The sequence below is a fragment of the Paroedura picta genome, chromosome 6 (assembly GCF_049243985.1).
Source record: "Paroedura picta isolate Pp20150507F chromosome 6, Ppicta_v3.0, whole genome shotgun sequence".
Taxonomy (NCBI): domain Eukaryota; kingdom Metazoa; phylum Chordata; class Lepidosauria; order Squamata; family Gekkonidae; genus Paroedura; species Paroedura picta.
This window is the reverse complement of record NC_135374.1, coordinates 49,172,687-49,193,845: the sequence shown is the minus strand read 5'-3', so window position 1 is coordinate 49,193,845 and position 21,159 is coordinate 49,172,687. Positions and strand designations below refer to the sequence as shown.

The window sequence follows — 21,159 nt, the reverse complement described above, 5'->3', positions numbered from 1 at the left end:
AGATCTTGACAGGTGATGTTACTGCTTTACTCTGCTCTGGTAATACGTCACTTGGAGTGGTACCACAACTGAAGAAAGATGTAGAAAAACTTAATTGTGTCCAGAGGAGGGCTACAAAGATGGTGAGGGATGAGGGGTTTGGAGACCAAGTTGTATGAGGAAAGATTTAAGGAGCTTGGTCTGTTTAGCCTGGAGAGAAGATGCCTAAGAAGTGATATAACCATCTTCAAATACTAGAAGATGGAGCAGAGCTGTTTTCTGTTGCCCCAGGGGGTCGAAGCAGAACCCATGGGCTGAAATTAATTAAAAAGAATTTTTGGCTTAGCATCTGGAAGTTCTTCATGGTTAGAGTGTTTCCTCAGTGGAACAGGCTTCCCCAGGAGGTGGTGGGTTCTCCTTCTTTGGAATTTTTTAAGCAGAGGTTAGATAGTCATCTGACAGAAATGCTGATTTTATGAACTTAGGCAGATTGTGAGAGGGTGGGCAGTAAGGGATGTGTCAATATCTGTCTCTTGTAGCCCTTCATTGCATACCCTGGAAATTGCTGATCCATATTGTGGGATTTTCCTTCAGGCCAGGTTGGATTCTGGATATTTTTGGTGGGAGGATCACTTGGGAATGAAATTGGGGTTACTGGTGGTGGGAAGGTAGTTGTGATTTCCTGCATTGTTCAGGGGTATAGACTAGATTACCCTGGAGGTCCCTTCCCACTCTGTGATTCTATGGTTCATGTGGTAAGATTTGCCTTTACTTGCTTCTCAAATATTCTCAAAGACAAAAGGATGCCAATCCAGATGGCTAACACCACAAAAATATACTATTTCAGGAAGCAAGGAGGCATGGGCTCCCAGAATCTTTGACTAGAAGCAATAGTCACAGGGGAAGGGCTATTAGTATTGAGGCCTGTCCCAAAATCATCCATATAGTGGAAACATTAAATACAGAGGCAGATAAATTGAGTAGTGTGTGTCAGAGCAACTTCAAATGATCTATCCAGGACAGGTATATCAGTGCAATATTCAATACATGGGGATACTCTCAGATGGACCAGTTTTTCTCAGTCAAATACAAGGAACCACAAGGGAGTTCTGCTTCCCTGGGGAATGCAATCCAAGTCCAAGGTCAAGCACATTTTTATGCGTTCCCCCTTTCCCTCTCCTAAATAAGTTTATAGGGGAAATGGTAGCCAAGAAGAGTTCGTTCTTATATGCCGCTTTTCTCTACCCGAAGGAGTCTCCAAGTGGCTTACATTTGCCTTTTCTTTCTTCTCCCGACAACAGACACCCTGTGAGGCGGGTGAGGCTGAGATATTACTGCTTGGTCAGAACAGCTTTATCAGTGCTGTGGTGAGCCCAAGGTCACCCAGCTGGTTGCTTGTGGGGGACCGCGGAATCAAACCCTGCTCGCCAGATTAGAAGTCCACACTCCTAATTATTACACCAAGCTGGATGATATCTTAGTGGCTCCATTCAACCCTAACAGATATGGTTTTCGGCACTGCTATGCCTAGACTTTGGCCACCTTATAAGAAGGAAGGACTCCCTGGAGAAGAGCCTAATGCTGGGAGAGATTGAGGGCAAAAGAAGAAGGGGACAACAGAGAATGAGGTGGTTGGATAGAGTCACTGGAGCAGTTGGTGCAAACTTAAATGGACTCCGAGGAATGGTAGAGGACAGGAAGACCTGGAGGATCATTGTCCATGGGGTCGCAATGGGTCGGACACAACTTCGCACCTAACAACAATGCCTAGACTGACATTCCATCGTCCTGCCTCAGATCTGCAAACAGTGGAACAAGGCTACATTCAACAGTGTGGAGGATTCAACCTTAGGGTGCTCCTTTCCTCAAGGAATTCTAGATATTTTGCTGCAAATGCATAGCTTTTAACTAGATAGTCTTAGGGAAAGAAAGTGATTGAAGTTGAATCTTGGACATCTGCTAAAAAGAAATGCCCTTTTACCTGCCCATGTTGTCAGTTTTAAAATACATGTTATCCTTTGCAAAGGATGGGTTATTTATTTATTATTATTATTTATTAATTACATTTTTTAACCAGCTCACAGCGGCTGATGAGTTAAAAACAATAACAGAATAGTGTCGTTGATGAAGACCCTTCTTGCAGCTATTACTGCTTTTCATAAGAAAGTGCAGGGTACTGTTTGTGCTCATAAATAGGCTCAGAGGTTTTTAAAAAGGCTGTCTAATGTTTTGCCCCATAAACTCCGTATTGTTCCACAGTTGTCATTACCCTTAGTATTAGACAGCATGTGTTCAGCCTCCTGATCCTTACAGTTACTTTCAAGACAGGTAGTGTCATTATACTACAGACAGACATTTTTATGAACCACAAATTCTCAATGCTGCCTTGGCAAAACCAGGAGGTTTAGGGGGCAGTACTATGAATTATGTAATTTGGGGAGGATGTGATGTCAGTTCTGGCTGATGCTCTGAGGGTTATATTTTTAAATATAATTTTAAGATGTGCTTCTTGCTTATATTTGTGTACATTTTTAAGCTGCTTTCAGCTTTTTTGTGGAGAAGGCAGGGAAAATTCCTAAAATGAATCTTATGAATATAAAGTTTATCTAATATTTAATTATTCTATATGTGCAGTTTTAAATATAAAGCTCTTGGAACAAAAATGAGCACAATATAATTTAACAAATAATTTAATCTTCCCCATTTATGTATCATTTCCACCCAATTTCATGAGCTGGATTGATATGGCTACTTTTTCTAATTAGAAGAACAACCAAGAATAGACAATAACATAAAATTATTTTTAGAAATGCATTTTTAATTACTGAGCTGTTTAATTATTGAGTACCATTTAAAGTATCCTGTGAACCTTATCACTATGCAAATATATTCAGTTTTGGAAACAATTAAATGATAATAAAGCATTCTTTTTTCTTTTACCATATATTACCGTAATGAAGCTGTTACCTCTCAGTGCGCATTTTAATGAGTTTTAAGTAACATTTTAATGAGCTCAACATTACCATAAACCTGAGGATTAGACTAAATTGAATTTACTGGGAAAGGGGAAAGGTTCATTAAGAGTTAATTATATTGTTTAAGATGGAATATTATTCATTTTATGAAGTCCCCTCAGTTAAGAGCCAAGTCCCTTCAGTTAGGATCCCACCAACATATCTATGTTTACTAATAGATGTAATAATGTTGTTATTACATTGCTATGAAATAATGGACTTATTCAGTCATTCTTCTATGAATTTTAATAAAGAAATGTATTATTTTTATTGTACTATAACCAAGAACTATACACACATAAAATACACACATAATAAACAACATCCAGGATCTGAATTATTTATACTCACTTGGTGAATATGCAACAAAATGGCAAATGAAGGTCAGTATAAGTGTAAACAATTACATATTGGGACAGAAAAATTTAATTTTCCCTGAAATTCTGTAGTAGCACATGTGCACAATTTTAAAAAAATTCTGCCACCACTTGTAGTGGTGTTAAGCCATAAAGGCTGTGAGCAGGAGCCCTTCACCTATAACAGATGTGTTGACAGATCTAGATTGCTCAATCAACAGCTATCAGTGATTATGGCATATTAACCATCATGTCAGAGCTAACCACTTTATGAAAACATTGGGTTACCTTGTTTAAAGAGCTACTCCAAGAGAAAAATTCATATTCTTTGCCCAGTTCTAGACATTCCAGAGAAGCTTGGTAGGCCATTTTATAGACTGTATGCTGAATTAGAAAAATGATGATCCAGTATGGAAGGACTGCTGCTAAGCATACTTGTTTCACTAGCTATATTAAATATAATAATAATTTTAGAAGTTCTCTCAGAGAAGCAAACAGGTTTTATAATATGACTCCCAGACTTCTGGATGAATACAGAAGGGAATGATGCTATATATTGTCATGCCCATATAAATAATTACCCCAAATTCCGAGTTGTTGCTAGTTTTACAGCCAAAATTAAACTTAGTCAGTTCCTTATCTTTCTTTTCTTCTAATACTGATCTTCTCATACTTCATTAGATCTCTATAGTACCTCTAAAGAGACAAGAATTCCACCAGAACAAGTATGGTATACTGACACGATATACCAATGGCTTGGGTATAGTTATCTCTTGATAAGCCTGAACTCTTTGTCAGAGCATGTACCAGGATTCTTGGGGTTTTTTGTTGTGGAAGAGGAAGGGAAGGTGATTGTAAGCCACTGAGACTCCTTAGGGAAGAGAAAAGTGGGGTATAAATACCAGCTCTTTCTTATCATTTTTAAAATACATTTGATGCATCTATTTGTGTGAAAGGGTCTGGCTGAGGGCTGGTATCAGGCTTCAGAATCCTTCTCCATTCTTTCAAACAACCAAAACAAATTGCAGCTAGTACAAAATGCATCTGCTAGGGTCCTCACTGGAACTCCTTAAGGGCTCCACATGTAGCTGGTGCTGAGGCTGTTGCATTGGTTGCCAGTTGTGACACAGATCAAGTTCAAGGTTTTGGTTTTGATCTTCAAGGCCCTTTGCAGTCTGGGACCCACATATCTGAGGGACCGCCTATCACCTTATGCCCCCTGCAGGGCCTTGTGCTTGGTGGGTACTAGTTTGTTAGTGGTTCCCGAAGCACAGGAAGTCCAACTAGCCTCAACCAGGGCCAGGGCCTTTTTGGTCCTGGCCCTGACCTGGTGGAATGAGCTCCCAGAAGAGCTGAGGGCCCTGCTGGAACTTTCACGGTTTCACAGAGCCTTCAAGTTGGAGCTCTTCCACCAAGTTGGAGCTCTTTGGTTGAGGTCAGTAAAATGAGTATCCAGCTTGCTGGGGGGTAAAATGATAATGACTAGGGAAGGGAATGGCAAACCACCCTGTATTGAGTCTGCCAAGAAAACGCTAGAGGGCGTCACCTCAAGGGTCAGACATGACTCGGTGCTTGCACAGGGGATACCTTTACCTTTACCATAATAGGACTGACAGGCACCCTTGGTCTCTCCCTCTGAAGCACTGGGAGGGAGGAGTTGGAAAGGGGGAGAAGATTGGGGGTTTTATTTACACCGGTTGAGATTGTTCTTTTAATATTTTTATGTGGGGGGGTTATTTTTTTTTATCCTTGTAACCTACCGCAGGATTGTTTGCTGATAATGGAGGAAAATCAATTGAATGAATGAATGAATGAATGAGGGAGGGAGGGAGGGAGGGAGGAGTTGAGATGCAAAGTCATTTCTAGTCCAAATTTCAGGGTTTCTAGAAGGCAGGCAATATGATATTCCTGCCCAAGAAGTCAAGGTTTTCAGACAAAAAGGCTTCGTCGTATAATTTACATTGCATCCACACCCCACAACATCCCTCAAACAAGTTTATAGTTAAATGCCAGCTGCTCAAATTACTCCTCATCCCTCTCTGCTGTAGCTGGCATCTAACCATAAAGTGAGTGCTTCTCCTTCTAGCCTGCATCTCTGCTTTATGACTGCACCTTCGGCCTTCTAATGATGCAGGTGATCCTGGAAGGCTGGAAACAGGCAACTGGCTTTCATCTTCTGGATCTGAGCCGGGGAGTGGATGTGACTTTGTACAAGCTCTTGGCAGTAAGTCTTGGCATGCTTCCACCTCCCCTTCCCTTTGTTGGCTTCCACTGCCTATGGTCTGGCTATACTGGCCTCTTCTTCCTCTGAGGAGTCTTCAACATTGTTGAGTCCTGGCTGACCTAGAGAGCATGTGTTTCATGTTTGAACCATAAATGAGGTCTGAATAAACCCTAGCTTTATGATTTTAAGAATTATTTTGCTTGACCATGCCTAATTTTGCTTCTTTTGAGCATAGCATGTTCTCTTTGAAAATTATACTTAAGCCTCTAATAGTATGCTATTAAATGCCAAGTATAAAAGCTTCAATTAAATTATACATTTATCTGGTCTCAGAACAGATCAGAGCTATCCAGCATGCCTTCACAGATGCCATAATTTTCTTTTATTTAAAGAAATATTCAATTTTCTCTGTTCTTCTGAATATGAAAAATTCCATACAAATATTTGGACAGGCCATGTAACTTGAATTGTTGCCAGCTTTAAAATGATTCATTTAATATAAACTTATTTCAGCTGTACTAAAATTGTAATTAGAGTCCAGTAGTACCTTTGAAAGAGCCTCTTGTGGCGCAGAGTGGTAAGGCAGCAGAAATGTTGTCTGAAAGCTCTGCCCATGAGGCTGGGAGTTCGATCCCAGCAGCCGGCTCAAGGTTGACTCAGCCTTCCATCCTTCTGAGGTTGGTAAAATGAGTACCCAGCTTGCTGGGGGGTAAACGGTAATGACTGCGGAAGGCACTGGCAAACCACCCTGTATTGAGTCTGCCATGAAAACACTAGAGGGCATCACCCCAAGGGTCAGACATGACCCAATGCTTGCACAGGGGATACCTTTACCTTTTAGTACCTTTAAGACTAACAAAGATTAATTCAAAGTGTGAGCTTTCAAGTGCAAGCTCACACCTTGAATAAATCTTTGTTGGGCTTAAAGGTGCTACTGGACTCTATTGTGCTACTTCAGACCAACACGGCTACCCATTTGAATCTAAAATTGTAATTGAATCTACATCACATTTTCTTGCTTAGAAATTGTAATGATTGTTGTTGTCAGCCATTCAGTCATGTCTGACTCTTGATTATCTCATGGCACAGCTTTCGCCATGATCCCCGATTCCACACTGCCTCCCTCAGCCGTGCAGTCTTCTGGCCGGTGTCCATTTTGAACACGTCCAACCATTATGTTTTTTGTCAACCTGATTTCCTTTTTCCACTGACCAATCCTAGCATAATTACTTTCTTCTCATAATAATAATTATTTCTAATATAAAATGTAGAGAATCAATCAAAACTGAAGAAGGACTTACATTTAACACCATCAACCAGCTGGATTGAAAACTGTCCTATAAAATTAAAGGCCACATGGGTGAAATGGTAAAAAGCCACATGGATAAAAAATCAACAAGCCTGAAAGGGAAATGCAATCTTTGTTCACATTTTCATCCTTCCTGTCTCCAACCAAACACTTCTCCAGGAAATGCCAAAAGCAGCTGCCTGTGATCGAGCAGTCACTGCTCAGGCCCAAAGCTGCTTGGCATGGAACTGTGATCCCTGGGGATCCTAAGGTGATCCAGTCAGGGCACGTTTACGTGGCAAGAATGTTTGCAGCACAGTTTTCACACCTTCGTATTTCTTATATTTACATAACTATCTATGTATGTATATAAAGAGTGATTGGCACTTCTCATGATGTGCTGAACATTTGAAAACCTCTCTGCACTCTGCTGGGGCATTGCAGGGGTCAGGAAGCCAGCCAGTGCCTCTCCCGATGGGGAGAAATGCTGCACGGCTCTCTTTAACTGTCCGCCCCTACAGGGTGCAGAGAGAACCTGCTCTGCACCCTGCGGGGCAGCGCAGGGGCCAGGAAGCCAGGCAGCTCTCCCAATGGGGAGAGACTGCCCAGCTCTTTAACTGCCTGACCCCACAGGGTGCAGCCTCTCTGCACCTGCTCCCTTTAAATCCTTCCCACCAAGCCCCTCCCTAGTGCCTGGTGCATTTCTGACCGCACTGGGCTTTAATTCTTTTATTAATAACAACATTTATGGTTAGCTTTGTCTCTGCAAAGTTTTATGTCTACTCCTTTCTGATCAAACAGGGGACATGTGGGACTTGCAATTCGTAAAGTAAAACAATAAATCAGGAATTTATGATAAGCTGAAGATAATTGATTTAAAAAGTCAGAAGAACTGCTGGAATATGACGTGAAGCTAGCAAAATGTAGGAAACTATCCTTGGTTTGGGAGATTGTGGAGAGAGAAAACTATCCAGAGTGGAGGCTAGTGTTCAAGCAAATGATGCTTTTGAGATTGTAGTGTTTGGATCAAATGTTTTGGGGAGGGGTTGTTTGTTTTGCTTTCTGTGTTATGCAGATACCTAAACATAGATACATTTTGACTTCTTAAAATATAAATTTTAGGCAGACCAAGAAATATTAAAAAATAGTACATTTGAAAGTTGGCATTATGGTCCTTCATGTTTGGAATGCCCTTCTAATGTTGTATTTTATGCTATAGATCAATGGTACTCTCATGGAGAGCTGCACCAGTAGCCAAAAGAGCCACTATATAAACATATATTCTGGTTTCTCATCAAATCACATAAAATATATCTATTAATATTATATGTAACTACATTATTGGATGACTAAAATATGCCTGTACATGTAGGATTGTCTCTTCCTACCCCTGCTGAATCTTAGGCAGCTCTTTTGAATCTACCAACCCCCAGGTGTTGCTGGAGCTTTCCTGGAATTACAACTGATCTCCAGATGACAAAGATAAGCTCCTCTACCGAAAATCACTGCTTTGGGGGTGGACTATATGACCTGACAACTGGTTATGGCCCCTCCCCAAACCTCATACCTCCCCTGGTACCACTTCCAAATCTCCAGGAATTGCCTTCACTTCAACACAAGGCACAATCTCACAAGAATTCCAACTTGCTCTCCTCCCATCAGTTTCCCTATGCTAAGATGCAAACACAGAGTCTGTAGTCAAGTGGATAGGGGGATGGGTGGAGCGGCCTGATCCTTACTGAGCTGTTTAAGGAGAGAACCACCTTCCAAATGCTCACAGTTAAGGAAAATGTGTCATATTGGGCAAGAACTATAGGCTGCCTAGAAAAGAACCATGTATGGCTTCCTAGCCACTCAGTGTCGCTGCTTTAAATGTATGTGAGCCTGATGTGCAGCTCGCTAGCAAGCACAATATTTTGCCTTCCTTTTATCCAATAATTCCCTTTTTTAGAATGCACTCTTCCCCAAAAGTTTACTACCTTTTGTATGACAATTAATATCTGTATTACATATCTATATTTTTATCTGTATGTTTTATGTTCTAAGTAATCCAGAATACCTTTTTGGGTTGCTCTTTTGGCAAGATGTTTGTTGGGAAAAGGGTATTTATTGAATACTATTCACCTTGCCAGACATTTCCCCTCAAAATAAGCTGAACCCTTGCAAGATATGCCAGTTTCCTTATTTTCTGGATCTAGTGATAGCGAATATAGATGGAGCTTTTTATATTTGAAAATAACTCAACCTTTAATTAGTTTCCTCCCTCTTAGGATTTACCTGTATCTTGAAAATGTTAAATAATAAGCAGAAAACGATGTCTCAGCTAGAGAACTAGATTTATATGCATATTCACCTCAGCTCTTTCAATGCCTAATCCTTGTGCATATAAATTTTATCCTTGCATGTATCACACAGAAACAGGAAATGTGCAGTTCAAAATGTTAAAACAGAGCACATTTTATTAACAGCAGAAGCAGTAAATTAAATCTTATAAGCTGAGAGTGAGCATTTTTTTTTGCTGAACTATTCCTGACTGCTCCTTTTAAAAATTTCTCAGAGGGCTCTCTTCACCACATTAAAGGTGATATCTGTATTAAAGCAGTAATGAGTCTTTTACGAAGCTGAACTACAAGCAGAGAAGATGCCCTAAATTTCCATCATTCATTTTGGAGCTATTTTAAGCTTTATGTTGTTAAGAGTGCTAATTAACTTCTAGATTTGGACACACAAACAAAAATAACGAGTGGTGATCATTTCTGTACACGAAGGCATAATCCCTGGTTTTTGTGGCATAATTTACATAAATGGGTAGTGTTTGTTAGCTGATCTAGTATTTTGTCTATAGGCGGTGCAATATTTTTTTGCCCTTTTGGTTTCTCTCATGCCTAATTATGGCTGCAGGAGTACTAAAAGGTAACGAAAGAGCAGGTGCTTTGCAAGCGCAATAATATGTGTGCCTGACATCCTAGCACTGTTTAAAACTGCTGAGCATGAAAAGTCATAACAATTTTGGCAATGAAAAGGTAAAATGGCATAAATGTGGCAGCTCTCCTTTTACACAGCTGGTTTTGAAATAGCTGCTGTGTAGATAGGTGCCAGTTGACAGCCGGGCACAACAGATTTTCCATAGGTTACAAGCAGGGTCCAGCATGCTGCTTTCTTTAATGAAAATAATTCTGTGTCAGATCAGCAATACTGCTATGAGGGTTTTCCCCCCCAGCAAGTCACACTGGCCAGATGTCTCTTAGCAGGTATATCTACAGAATATAGGTGGAACAGTAACTATGTGTGCACTTAAATATTCCTGTCTACCTTGTATTCATATAATAACTAAAGGTCATTTATTGATGTCATCTTTATTTCTAGCCTTAGTACCTGGTTCTGGGTATATTTTTATCTTGCACATCAAAGAGCTACTCCCTCAAAATGAACAAACCCTTTTACAAAGAAAATGGTTTCTCTGTATGTTTCCCTAAATATTTTATAATATTTGGTTTTCTATCTGTATTTTTCTGTATCAGTACTCCGGGATGATTTCCGCCAAAACCCCACAGATGTTGTTGTAGCAGCAGGGGAACCAGCCATTTTAGAATGCCAGCCTCCTCGAGGACATCCTGAGCCTTCTATCTACTGGAAAAAAGACAAAATTCGAATTGATGACAGAGAAGAGAGAATCAGTGTAAGTCCTTTTAGCTGAAATGACAATATAATAACCACAAAATGCTCCACAAAGTACATTTTTAGGATTACTTAGAAATAAAAATATTATAAAATAAGAAAATTCAAGGTTTAGTGTAAAATGCTTTGCATGATGACTCTAACAGGTTGCTAGTAGGTCACATTTCTGCTGGATTCATGGTTACCAGGATCCCGTGGCAACGGCCAGGGGGACAGGAGGAACTTACAGGGAGCAAAAAGAGTCCTAAGCTAGATTCATCAGTCCTGGCACACACCAGATGTGACATCATTACATAGACATGGTGACTTTCTGGTATCTAGGTAAGCAAAATCTCTATCGTAGACATCCATTTTATCACAGATTTTTTATCTAATTGCAAGATAAGGCAATTAATAAATATAATTATAAATAAAAATAAAATATACCAGAACTTGCCTGCTTCATCAGTAACACGATATGACTTCATTTCCAGCGTCTGAAGTGACATTGCCACATGGCCAGCGATGGACGTCTAGGCCTAGTTTTCCTGCCTATACGTCCCCTACAGATGATAGGCATTGAGTGGCAGGAGCACACACCATTCGCTAGCTGGATTTTATGTCATTTGGGAACAGAATAGTTTTGCTGCTCAGACACATATATAATTGTGTTTATTTGAACTGCTTTCAAAAATCCTAAACTTGTGCAAATGTTACTATTTTGATAGTTAAATTCATTGCATTTAAGTAGCCTCAAATCAGCCACTATTTTATTATACACAACTCTGTCAGATAACTTAACTGAAATATAGTGCTATTTAAGGATATTTATCTGCAGTGCAATAAACAGGATGCATTTTCCTAGTTTTTTATCCTTGATTATGTTCCCTCTAGTTTTATAGTGAAAATGTAGTTTGGTAGTGACACTTGTGTGTAAAATCACATTCTCAGAAAATTGCTAATCTGTCTGTGACACAATGAATGTAAAGATTTTAGGCCAGTGTAGATACATCAGAATTTGGGAGACCTGTCTTGAGAATTTAGAAGAAGAAGAAGACGAAGAAGAAGAAGAGTTGGTTATTATATGCCGCTTTTCTCTACCTGAAGGAGGCTCAAAGTGGCTTACAGTTACTTTCCCTTTCCTCTCCCCACAACAGACACCCTGTGAGGTGGGTGAGGCTGAGAAAGCCCTGATATCACTGCCCGGTCAGAACAGTTTTATCAGTGCCGTGGTGAGCCCAAGGTCACCCAGCTGGCTGCAAGTGGGGAAGTGCAGAATCAAACCTGGCTTGCCAGATTAGAAGTCCGCACTCCTAACCACTACAACCAAACTGGCTTGCTTTTTATCAAGTCAGGGTTTTCTACCCAAGCCTACAGACAGTGATCTTATGAGATGAATAAAGAATTGTATTTTTAAACAGACAGAAAGCTGCAAAAGGGGTACTAATATTTTAATTGTGGGTGTCAAGTCTCGAAACTAGAATAATTATGAATTAAAATGTATAGACATTCTTATTTTGTTTAATACAGATACGAGGAGGGAAACTTATGATTTCGAACACAAGAAAGAGTGATGCAGGAATGTACACATGTGTTGGCACCAATATGGTAGGAGAACGGGACAGTGATCCAGCAGAGCTGACTGTTTTTGGTAAAGAAACTTTTAAAGCATATTTTTTTATCCTTTAGAGTTATAACACAAATAATGAATTATTAAATTTGCTAATATGATCATATACTATTTACAGAGAATGAATGCTTTAAAATCTGAATTAATTTATTTTTGAAAATAATTTCCTAATTTATTGTTGTAGAAATCTCAAGATTCTGATTTTAGTACCGTAGTGAAAAGAATATCATTTTCTGACCGCCTTGCACCGTTTGAATACACTTAGATATCCCTGGACATATGCATACATTCAGGAACTTTAACCCAGTGTTCCTAGACAAAATAATCAAATATATTTATGATAAATTTAAAACAGATGATAGATTGCACTACAAATTATTTTTTTACTTGGGTTGCCAGGCATGGCCTGGCAACCAGCAAGGGGTGGAGGTTCACTTTTAGGAAAAACCCAGATGTGATGTCAAATTCTCTAGGAATCCCCAGAAACTTTATAGTAAAGTCATACAGTTTATAGTGATTTATAGAGAAGGCTGATAGTGGGTCCATGTTTTGCTCTCATGTAGCTTGTTTAAATTATGTGTTACCCCTTATGCTGGTAGATCAATGTTTTTAAATATTGAGCAACAGACTAGATCTAGATCACAAGATGTAATTTTAATAAATATAGTTTGTTTTGTTTTTTATCACACTGTCCATTTAAAAAATGCTCTTTAAAATTTTCAGGTGGGGTTGTTCATCTGTTTGAAAATCCAGCCAATATATAGGTTGGTGGGGCTTCACATACCAGGCAACAAAATGAATAATAGGACTCATTTTCCCATGAGAAGAGTTAAATTCAGAGGGAGAGATGCTGGAGTAATCTTAAATCTAAATCTATCCTATTAGCAACTACATAATATATAGTATTATAAAACCTTACTGTAGGAAAACTCTCAGTGGTGACATTTCTACACACCATTAGTAGGCTTTTTTATGTGCCAGTGAAGGCTTCTTGAATAAAACAAACGAAAATCAATGAAAAAAGTACTTTATTACAAAATAAAAATTATTTCCATGTCTTAGTTTGCCACCTTTCTTTATACAATTTGATTTGTCAAGCCTTCATATTGAATTGCCATGTCTTCATCTTGTTTCTTTAATGCATCTTCCAGTGAAGCCCAGGAACCGCAAAGACTGATAATCTATTTCGGAGTATCCAGTACACTGAAAGGAATGTTTCCAATGTAGACCCATTTTATAAATACACATGGGGGAGAATCAAACCACAACTTTTCATTCAAATGCATTACTTAAACAAAAGATTAAAGTTTACCTTTAAATTATCAAATGCTTCAAAAACTATAAGCAAAGTTACACCTGTATTGTCCATAAACTTCAGTGAATTTTGATGGTTGCAACTCTGTTTAAGATTTTCATTTGTGATGGTCTACTGTAGTATGCTTATACTATTAGGTGATAATCTTTTCAGTACTGAATAGATCTGCTATATTAAACACAAATCTAATTTTTATTAATGTCTCCTATATAGCTACAGGATTAAGGTTAGGACTTTTCAAAATATATGTGTAACTGAAATAGAATCTCCTTCTTTACATTGTTTAAAAGTTCCAAAATTTGTCTCTGTAAACATTAAATAAACTGTAGTCAAGAACTGCAACCTGCTAAACATTGCAGTTTATGAAATGAATTTAAAGGGAAGGGGATTCAAAATATAAATACATATGTACTAAAGAATGTTCCATTATAATTCCAGTACTTCCATTATAATCTTCCTGTGTTATATAGAAAATTCAGTACCTTCAAGAATCAGCTTTAGGATTCAAAAGTCCATCCTTCCAAATAGTTTATATGTTATCTATCTATCTATCTATCTATCTATCTATCTATCTATCTATCTATCTATCTATCTATCTATCTATCTATCTATCTATCTATCTATCTATCTATCTATCTATCTATCTATCTATCTATCTATCTATCTTTTATGCTGCTATTCCTAGGCCAGCTAGTTCGCGGTGGCTCACATCAGCAATAAAATACAGTAAAATAATAAAACTTTAAAGCCTTTCACCCCCCCACAAACATATCTAAAGTTCTCGCTGTTGGCTGTTATCTATCTCAAGGATGATGGAGCAGGTCATTAGAGCACTGGAGGGAGGGAAGATCTATCTCAACCTGGCCTTACCAAATGCCTGGTAGAAGAGCTCCATTTTACAGGCCCTGCAGAACTGTGACAGCTCTGACGGGGCCCTCAGCTCATTCAGGAGCACATTCCACCATGTGGGAGCCAAAATTGAAAAAGCCCTGGTCCTGGTTTAGGCCAGGCATACCACATGAGGGCCAGGCACAACTCATAAGGGCCAGGGTCCCCAACCTATCTGACCCTGCAGAGCGCAAAGCTCTGTAAGGAGCATAGAAGGTTAAGCAGTAAGGTGCATCCGGCTGGATGTAGCTGTCCATGGTGTTCCAGTGAGAACTCTAGCAGCTGCATTTTGTACCAGCTGCTATTTCTGGGTGAAGGATGAGGGAAGGCTTGTATAGAGTGAAATACAGAAATCTAGTCTGTAGATAACAGTCTCGTGGATCACTGTGGCTAGATATTCCTGGGACAGATAGGGCACTAGTAGCCATGCCTGGCAAAGATGGAAAAATGCCAGCTAGGCTACTCTAGTGACCTGAGCCTCCATAGGCAAGGAGCCATCCACAATCACTCTCAAATTCCTAGGGGTGTGAAAGGTCTTCAATAGCACTCTATACAGGATTGGTAGAAGCGCTTCTTTATCCGTCCCTTCCCTCCTGAACTACAGGACCCATCTTGGAAAGGTTGAGTTTAAGCCAACTTTGCTTGAGCCAAACCATCACCACTTTCCAACAACCAATAAATCTTTCTGGGGGAGAGTTGGGGTGGCTGCCCATCAAGAGAGGGAACTGGGTGTCATCAATATATTGATGACAGCCCAACACAGAATTCTGGACCAGCTGGGCCATATGTTAAAGTAGATGAGAGAATTGCTTCCTGAGGCACTCCACAAGGGAGTGGATAGGAGCATAGCTGCTCCTTACCCACTGCAACACTCTGTGCCCAGTTCTGTAGAAAGGAGATCAGCCACTGAAGAGATGTCCTATGAATCCTGATCCTGGTGAGTTGGTGAGCTAGCTACTCATGGTCGACAACATCAAATGCTGCCGATTGATCTAAAAACACAAGAAAAGCCAACACACTTTAATCCAACTGTCACCAAAAGTCAGCTATCAGGGTGATCAGCACCATCTCCAGCCCATGGGCAGGACGGAAGCCAGACTGGAATAGGTCAAAGTATCCATGAAGTATGCCAGGAGGAGGTCCACTGTGTCCCTTTCAATCACACCCAGAAATGCCAGATGCAGGACTAGGCAAGAATTGGCCAGGTTACGGGGATCCTGCAATGGATTTTTTCAATAATGGGCAACCCATTTCCTCCTTAAATATCTCCGTAAACTTTCACAATGTAAGGGAGTGGTTGATAATTTCCTGTCCCCTGATTTGAGGAGCCAGGAGGGACAGGGGTCCACAGGGCAGATGGTAGTGCACACCAAATCCAACAACTTGTCCACTTCAGCTAACAAAAGCTGGCTGAAGCCATCAAATGTACACCCCCCAAGGGGCCAAGAGATCACCATCTCCCTTTCTATATCAACCATGGGCAGAAGGTCATGATGGACCAACAAGACCTTGTCATTGAAATAGCTTGCTAAAGCTTTGCAACCAAGTTCCAATTGATTACTATTCTTGCACCTTCCCCACTGAATTACCCTAGAGAAGTGAGCAGGGTGTGATCTGGTGAATGGAATGGAGGCAGCATAAAACTCCCTACTGGGCTACTGAGTTACAATAAGAAATATTCCATTGTCAGGATTTTTGTTTTGGTATAATTAATAACTAGGTTTTTCTCCTGACACAGTAAAGCAAAAGCTTTCAAAGTCCTAGGATACCTCTGTAAATCTGGCAAAAACCATAGACATCATAGGGATTCCTGGAGTGTTGTGCAATGTGGTGCAAGCTCTTCTAGATTTTCAGACAGAAATGATACTGCAGCATCATGTGAAACCATGCCTGCCAGTCTACCTGCACCCAAACATCCTCCACTTGCCAGCCATGCTTCATAGGTTCCTATTTTTTCCTCACCACCAGTCTCTCCAGAGTGCACAGTCAGTCATTTTTTTTTTACCATAGATTGAACAGAACAGAGGCTAATCCAGGAAATAATGGGGAAATCAGACTCAGTTCCAATGGATAGTCAGTGCTCAAGAATATCAGAAGAAACAGATAACAAAAGGTAGCATGCACAAAATTACTAAACAAAATATAAGCAAAAATCATATATGGCTTTGTTATTATACTAGGGGCCAAGCCAGTTGCATTCAGGAATACAACTGGTGCTAGATTGGCGGGGGGGGGGAGTGGGAGAACTCTGCGTACGGCCTCCCCCTGCTCCCAGCACCTGGAAAGGCTGCAGGCCCCCAGGAAGGGAACTCACCGGCAAGGGCAGCTCTCACGCAGCAGGGATCTGCAGCCTCCGAGCCTTGGAGGGAAGTGGAAGGAGAAGGTGATCAGGGATGGGGGATGGAAGGCATTTGGCTGGCTGCTGGACAGACAGGCAAGCTGGTTGAAGGAGGAGGCACTCAGGGACAGTTGCTCTGAGTGGGTGTTAAGCACCCCAAGCCATGAAACATGCTCCTCCTCCATGCCCTTACCAGAAATATATTATGTGAAACAGATAGTTTAATGGATACCGCTGTCATTGCTTTTCATAAAATCAGAGGCATATGCCAACATAAGTGTTACAACTAATTCACAAGTTATATGTTTGCACTGTGATATTATCATATCACTGGAATGAAATGAGATCAGAATCTTAACACAACCCACGTCGCCACGGGCGCCGCAGACTAAATAAAGCTGTAAGGGCTTAGGGGGAGAAGTTAGGTCGGGCTCTGTCTGGGATGAGGAAGGGTGCCGATTGGCCCCTTCCTCCGGACAGACCATTGGCCTGGCCAATTCCCACCCTGCCAGCGGCCTGACACGGTGAGAGGCGCAAAGCACCTCTTGCCGCGTCAGGCTGCCGGCAAGGGAGCTGCCGGGGGCTCCCTTGCCTAGCGCCCACTGTATTTTTATTACAGCGGGCTTGATTACTAGTTTATGAAGATTCTAGCCAGTATTTCAGAGTATTCACAGTGATTGTAGACCAATTTTGAAGGTGAGGTTTTTGACTTTTGCTGTGATTGTGTATTTGTAATAACCATGATTAAATTCTATGATTAAATTCTTCTATTTGAGTTTGGCATTACTGTCATTCTCGTACTCCGGTACACAGGGACACAAAAATAAGCTGTTTGTATGAAATAACCCCATATTAAAAATTAAAATTACTGTGTTAAAGATTTGTGTGCCTGGGCACTTTAACATAAGGAAGTTACTCCACAAAAAGTTCACACTGCTATCCTTTCTGAAATTACTCAAGTTTACTCTAGTTTGATGGATAAGTTACTCCAGTTGCTGAGTAAATCATTCTTTTAAAAATGATCAAGAGTTTCTTATGTATATTTTTTCCTTATTCACAATGGATTTTTACATATTCCTTTTCTAATATTTGCTCCCTCAATATTTTGGTCTTGGAAATGGTTTCAACTAATACAGAAAATCAATTTTTAGCATGTCAATCATCAAGGCTCTGCACACCTCCATGCAGTGATTTTAGCTTGAGGCATTGCCTCTGGTGAAAATGAATACCACTAAGTAAGAGGGGTTACTAAGAGGAGTCCAATGGGAACAGTAGGGAGGTCAGGCCTGAAACTGTATACATTAAAAAATGTTAAACGATGGACAGAACTATTCATAAACACTACCAGATAAAATGGGAAAGAACAAGTATTTTAAAGAGATAAGTTTGGAGTCTTCATCGGAACATTTGATTATTACTGAATAATAATATCAAATAACGTCCAAATTAAGAATGTTTATTTCATTGCACATAATTAAGGGCAATGTTGGTGCAAATGTGAGCATTCTTTCTTTCCAAGCCTATGAAAAAATAGAAACATATTTTGTGTGTATGAAAGAGGCAGCAATTATTTTATTTATATACTACTCTTAATATTAGTATATACTTCTAATGTTATTTCTGAACTACTTTTAGGTAGTGCTGCATTACAGACTATGCAGTGTGTCATGAAACACACTGGACTGCAGGCCCTGTTCCACCCTGTACTCCAAGGTTTTCCCCAACATCTGGAGAGGCTTTTCTTTCTCTTTTGTGAACCATTGTCATCACCTATATTTTGTAAGGAACTGCCTAATAGGAGGGTCAGGACTCCCAGCTAGGGTTGTGCACTTTGGCAGCCTTTCCAGCCTGAAGCAGCCAGTGCCTCAGCAGGGGTGGGGGGGGGAGGGTCGGCACCAGTGCCAGCACACCAGTCAACACTCTGCGCCTACGTGCAGGCACCAACTGGCTGGTATGGTCACTTCAGGCTGGAATGGCTGCTTCGGTGGCCAAAGCACACAACTCTACTCCCAGCTTCCTTTCTGAGGCCTTTCTTCTCTGTCTTCCACTACCCAGTACCATTTGCTGCCTAGTGTAACCCTGGAGGAAAAGCCACACCAACTGACTGCCTCCCCCTGGCATTCCTTTTAAAATCCCCTGCCCAAGATGGTGGAAATATATTTGGTATTAATACCAGCATCAAAGGTTATAAAGTATTTATTTAAAAGGAAATGTTCACAAGCATACTTCAGCATAATAAAAAAACTGAGCAAGAGAAATGGTTAAATGGGTAAAGCATAATTCCTCTCTATATACATGCCCTACAGAGCCTCTTGTGGCTGGGGTGGTAAGGCAGCCAACACACTATCTGAAGTTCTGACCATGAGGCTGGGAGTTTGATCCCAGCAGCCGGCTCAAGGTTGACTCAGCCTTCTATGGCGATCGGGATGCCGGAAGCTCGGGTGCGAGAGATTAGGGAGGGACATGCTTGCTACCGCTGTTTTGAGAATGCACATGTCTTTTTCGGATGTGTTGCAGGTTGTTCTCAAGAGTCAAGCGGTTCTTTTAGGGGGAATCCACTTTTGTGGATCGCTACAAGGAACCGATTGTTGCAGGAGTGTTGCAGATTGTGTACGATGTCGTGAATAATGCAAAATAAATAGCGTTACACTTCGGCAACATTAGCACTGTGTGGAATGGACCTTAGAGTAAATGTTTTGCTTATTTCAAACCTCCAAAAAAAAAGTGCATTTCTTCACATATCACAACAAAATGATATCATGGACAAAGGTGGCCTTGAACATGAGTTTTTTTTGTATTGTTCAGAACATGCCATAGCCTTCAGTCAACCACTTGAATCTTGTGAAACAAATATTAATTCTCTGTTTTTCCTTGAAGGATATATGAAAGTAATATCTGAAACGAGTCATATCTTCTAGTAAGTTCTGTGGGACATATGCACAATTAAATAAGAGAAAAGTAAATAGAGAGAGGCTAAGCTATGGGTCATCAATTTTCAAACCAAGGCAAAAATAGGATCATATTCATTTTGATAGGAGCAGTGTCTGAAAGTTTATATTGTTTCATATAGTCTAAATTCTCCCCAGTTGCATATAATAATGTAGTGTCTGAATGTACATGTCCAATAACTAGCCAGATTTATAAATGTAAGCAAAGTTTATTCAGACAGCCACCCTCACTCACTCTCAGACTCATCAGCTAGATGTCTGGAAGCAGTGTCAGGCTGGCTTAAGCAGAGCACCTGATGCTCATTCCTTCAAAGACAGAGGTCCTGTGGTTTGGTTGGAAAGGCCCAGGCGAAGAAGCACAGCTGCCCTACCTGAATGGGGTAAAACTAACACACACTCAGTTTGGTGTGATCACAACTTGGGTGTGATCTTTGATACTTCCTTCGCCATGGAGGAACAGATCATGAAAGTAAATCAGCTAGCATTCTTCCATTTGCACCAAGCTAAGCTACTAGCACCGTACCTGGCCCCAGAACACCTAGCCACAGTGATCCAAGTGACAGTCACCTCTAGGCTGGATTTCTTCAACTTGCTCTACACAGGCCTACCCTTATCCCTGATCTGGAAACTCCACCTGGTACAGAATGAAGCAGCCAGGGTTCTTATGGGAACATCTTGGAGGGCTCACATCTGTCCTGCACTCCAGCATTTGCACTGGCTATAAGTTGACTACCAGATCTGGCTTAAGGTTCTGGTAAGCACCTTAAAGGCCATACATGGTCTGGGCCCTATCTGAGAAACCGCCTCTACTGCCTCTACCTATGCCCCCCAGAGAACACTATGCTCAGTTAACATCAACAAGCTGGTGATCCCTGGCCTCAAGGAAGCCCGTTTGATCTTGACCAAAGCCAGAGCTTTCTCTGTCTTGGCTCCCACCTGGTGGAACAAGCTCCTAGATGACATCTAGGCTCTGTTGGACCTAAAACAATTCCACAGGGCCTGCAAAATGGAGTTCTTCCACCAGGCTTTTCATCGAGGCAACTGAACCTGCCACCAGCCAGAAGCCAAGGCCCCTCCTTCCATCAAACTGCACACACAAAAGAAGAACAAAGCCCACAAAACTGAATCATATATTAATTGTTGAATACCAAGCTAGAGGAACAATACTGATATCCTATATTACATTGTGATATGAGTTCTTACTGTTAATTGTTCTTACTGTTAAGAAAATTTTATGTATTCAAATCAAAGTGTTAAAGTTTCAATGTAAACCACCCTGATCCACAAGGAAGTGCAGTACATCAATATAATTAAAGAAAAATTAATTAAATAAATAAAGGTTGCAATAGAAATAGTGCAAATAGTTGAAGTGACATGCAATCATGGCCTATTTTATAGCCTTCTTCAAAGACTTAATATTCACTGCAGAAACAAAGTCTAGGTAAAGGTAGTTTAATTCGTCAGTTGAATAGCATAAAGCTAATACATTAGACATGTGATTTTAATTTATGTGTTGAATACC

General features: G+C 40.5%; 1 protein-coding gene across 23 annotated transcripts in view; it reads left to right on the top strand.

Annotated features, from left to right (window-relative positions):
* Positions 1-21,159, top strand: part of ROBO2 (roundabout guidance receptor 2) — a 1,095,356-nt gene that overhangs the window by 881,248 nt on the left and 192,949 nt on the right. For all 23 annotated transcript variants that reach the window (XM_077342393.1, XM_077342394.1, XM_077342374.1 and 20 more), the window contains 2 exons: positions 10,383-10,540; positions 12,049-12,169. In XM_077342393.1, coding sequence (XP_077198508.1) covers positions 10,383-10,540; positions 12,049-12,169 — 279 coding nt within the window. The remainder of the gene's footprint in view (positions 1-10,382; positions 10,541-12,048; positions 12,170-21,159) is intronic.